General features: G+C 42.2%; 1 protein-coding gene across 1 annotated transcript; it reads left to right on the top strand.

Annotated features, from left to right (window-relative positions):
- Positions 1-239: 239 nt before the first annotated feature.
- Positions 240-1,173, top strand: LOC139036998 (olfactory receptor 4C12-like). Its single transcript, XM_070472846.1, is given in 2 exon segments — positions 240-818; positions 820-1,173. Coding segments are annotated over 2 exon segments (930 nt in total). The 5' UTR covers positions 240-242.
- The last annotated feature ends 858 nt before the right edge of the window (positions 1,174-2,031 follow it).

Genomic DNA, 2,031 nt, shown 5'->3' with positions numbered 1-2,031 from the left:
GTTACTCTATGTCTTTTGGAAATAATTTGAGATCAGAATTAAAAAAGACTAGGTCAACTAAAATAACTTTTAAGATACTATTCCTATAGCGTTTTGGGAAAAGCAAGACTCATCTGTGACATCATCAGAGTACTGTTAAAAGGCAGAGTTTCGGTGTCTTTCACTTTTTTCATGGTTCTTTTTTCTTTTCTTTTTAAGGTAAAGCATTCTTTCCTGAAATTTTCATCACCCACATCACATAGATGCAGAATGAAAGGAATGTGACTATGTTCATTCTAGTAGGTCTTACACAGAACCCCCAAATGCAAAAAGTAGTGTTTGTGGTGTTTTTGGTCTTGTACATGGTAACCCTCTCAGGCAACCTGCTCATTGTGGTCACCATTACCACCAGCCAGGCTCTGAACTCCCCCATGTACTTCTTCCTGACCCACCTTTCCTTGATAGACACAGTTTACTCTTCTTCTTCGGCTCCTAAGTTGATTGTGGACTCCCTTCATGAGATCAAGACAATCTCCTTTAATGGCTGTGTGGCTCAAGTCTATGCAGAACACGTTTTTGGTGCTGCTGAGATCGTCCTGCTGACAGAGATGGCCTATGACCGCTACGTGGCCATCTGCAGACCTCTGCACTACACGGCCATCGTGAGCCGCAGGATGTGCCTCCTCCTGCTGGGGGTGGCCTGGGCCGGAGGGTTTCTCCACGCAAGCGTTCAGATCCTCTTTACAGTCCGGCTGCCCTTCTGTGGCCCCAATGTCATAGACCACTTCATGTGTGACCTGTACCCTTTGTTGAAGCTTGTCTGCGTGGACACCCACACCCTTAGGTCTCTTTGTTGCTGCCAACAGTGGGTTCATCTGCCTGTTAAACCTCCTCCTCCTGTTGGTCTCCTGTGTGGTCATCTTGCGCTCCCTAAAGAACTCTAGCCTGGAGGGGAGACGCAGAGCTCTTTCTACATGCGTCTCTCACATCGCTGTAGTTGTGTTATTCTTCGTGCCCTGCGTGTTTGTGTATCTTCGCCCAGTCGCCACTCTGCCCATTGATAAAGCTGTTGCTGTCTTTTACACTATGGTGGCCCCTATGTTAAATCCTTTAATCTATACTCTCAGAAATGCTGAGGTTAAACGTGCTATGAAGAAACTCTGGAAGAAAAAAGCGACTTCAGGTAATAGTTAAACAGAATCATTAAACATTACGGATAGGAGTAATAGAGGTACTCTAGTCCAAGCCTCTTGATGGTACATCGAATCTACCAAGGGAATGAATAATACTGCTGATGGCCACTTAAGCACAAGAACCAAAGCTTGGATTGGGATCCAGACTTACTGTCTCCCATCTCACTCTCCTTATCACAACTGAATGTGCCTTAATCAATAGATACTTATCTATTAACAGGAAATCTGGAAATATCTTCAGAAGCTGACAAGTACAAATCGAGAGTTTTGAATTGGTCTTATTATGTAACATGGAGATGTGTTGGTTACTATTGATTATTGAAACATGCCTAATGATATGCCTTTACTTTGGACTCTGGCCTCAATATAGAGTTTTTTGTGTGAATTTTCTTGTTCATTAAATCTTGATTGTACAGTAAAAGAAATACTATTTATGACATGCTTATAAGACTAGCATTGTATTATGTATTTTCCATATTGTATTAGGTGGGGTCCAGTCATGGAACGGAATAGAGTGATTTGAACCGAAAAAGTTCACATGCAATCAATAATTATGTCAGGGCTCTAACTATAAAAAGGGTCATGAGCTCTCTGAAAAAAGCCCTTTGACTGGCAAATGAGCATCCAAAGAAGGAATTCATTTAGAATGTGGACTTCCTTCCCAGGCCGGGATTTCAGTCTTTTGGAGAGAGTGTAGATTTTGCCCATGGATGAGGGATGGCATGTTTGAGCAAACTTCAAGTTAGTGGTAGAACTGAGATACATCCTGATACATACTCTTTGTCCACATACTTTTTACTCATTAAACACAACTCTAGTGTGTCTTTCCAGGCAGTTTGGACAGAAATGAGGTAATGAA

The sequence above is a fragment of the Odocoileus virginianus genome, chromosome 10, assembly GCF_023699985.2.
Source record: "Odocoileus virginianus isolate 20LAN1187 ecotype Illinois chromosome 10, Ovbor_1.2, whole genome shotgun sequence".
In the NCBI taxonomy this organism is placed as follows: domain Eukaryota; kingdom Metazoa; phylum Chordata; class Mammalia; order Artiodactyla; family Cervidae; genus Odocoileus; species Odocoileus virginianus.
The sequence above is the reverse complement of the archived record's forward strand: the minus strand, read 5'-3'. Positions and strand labels throughout refer to the sequence as shown.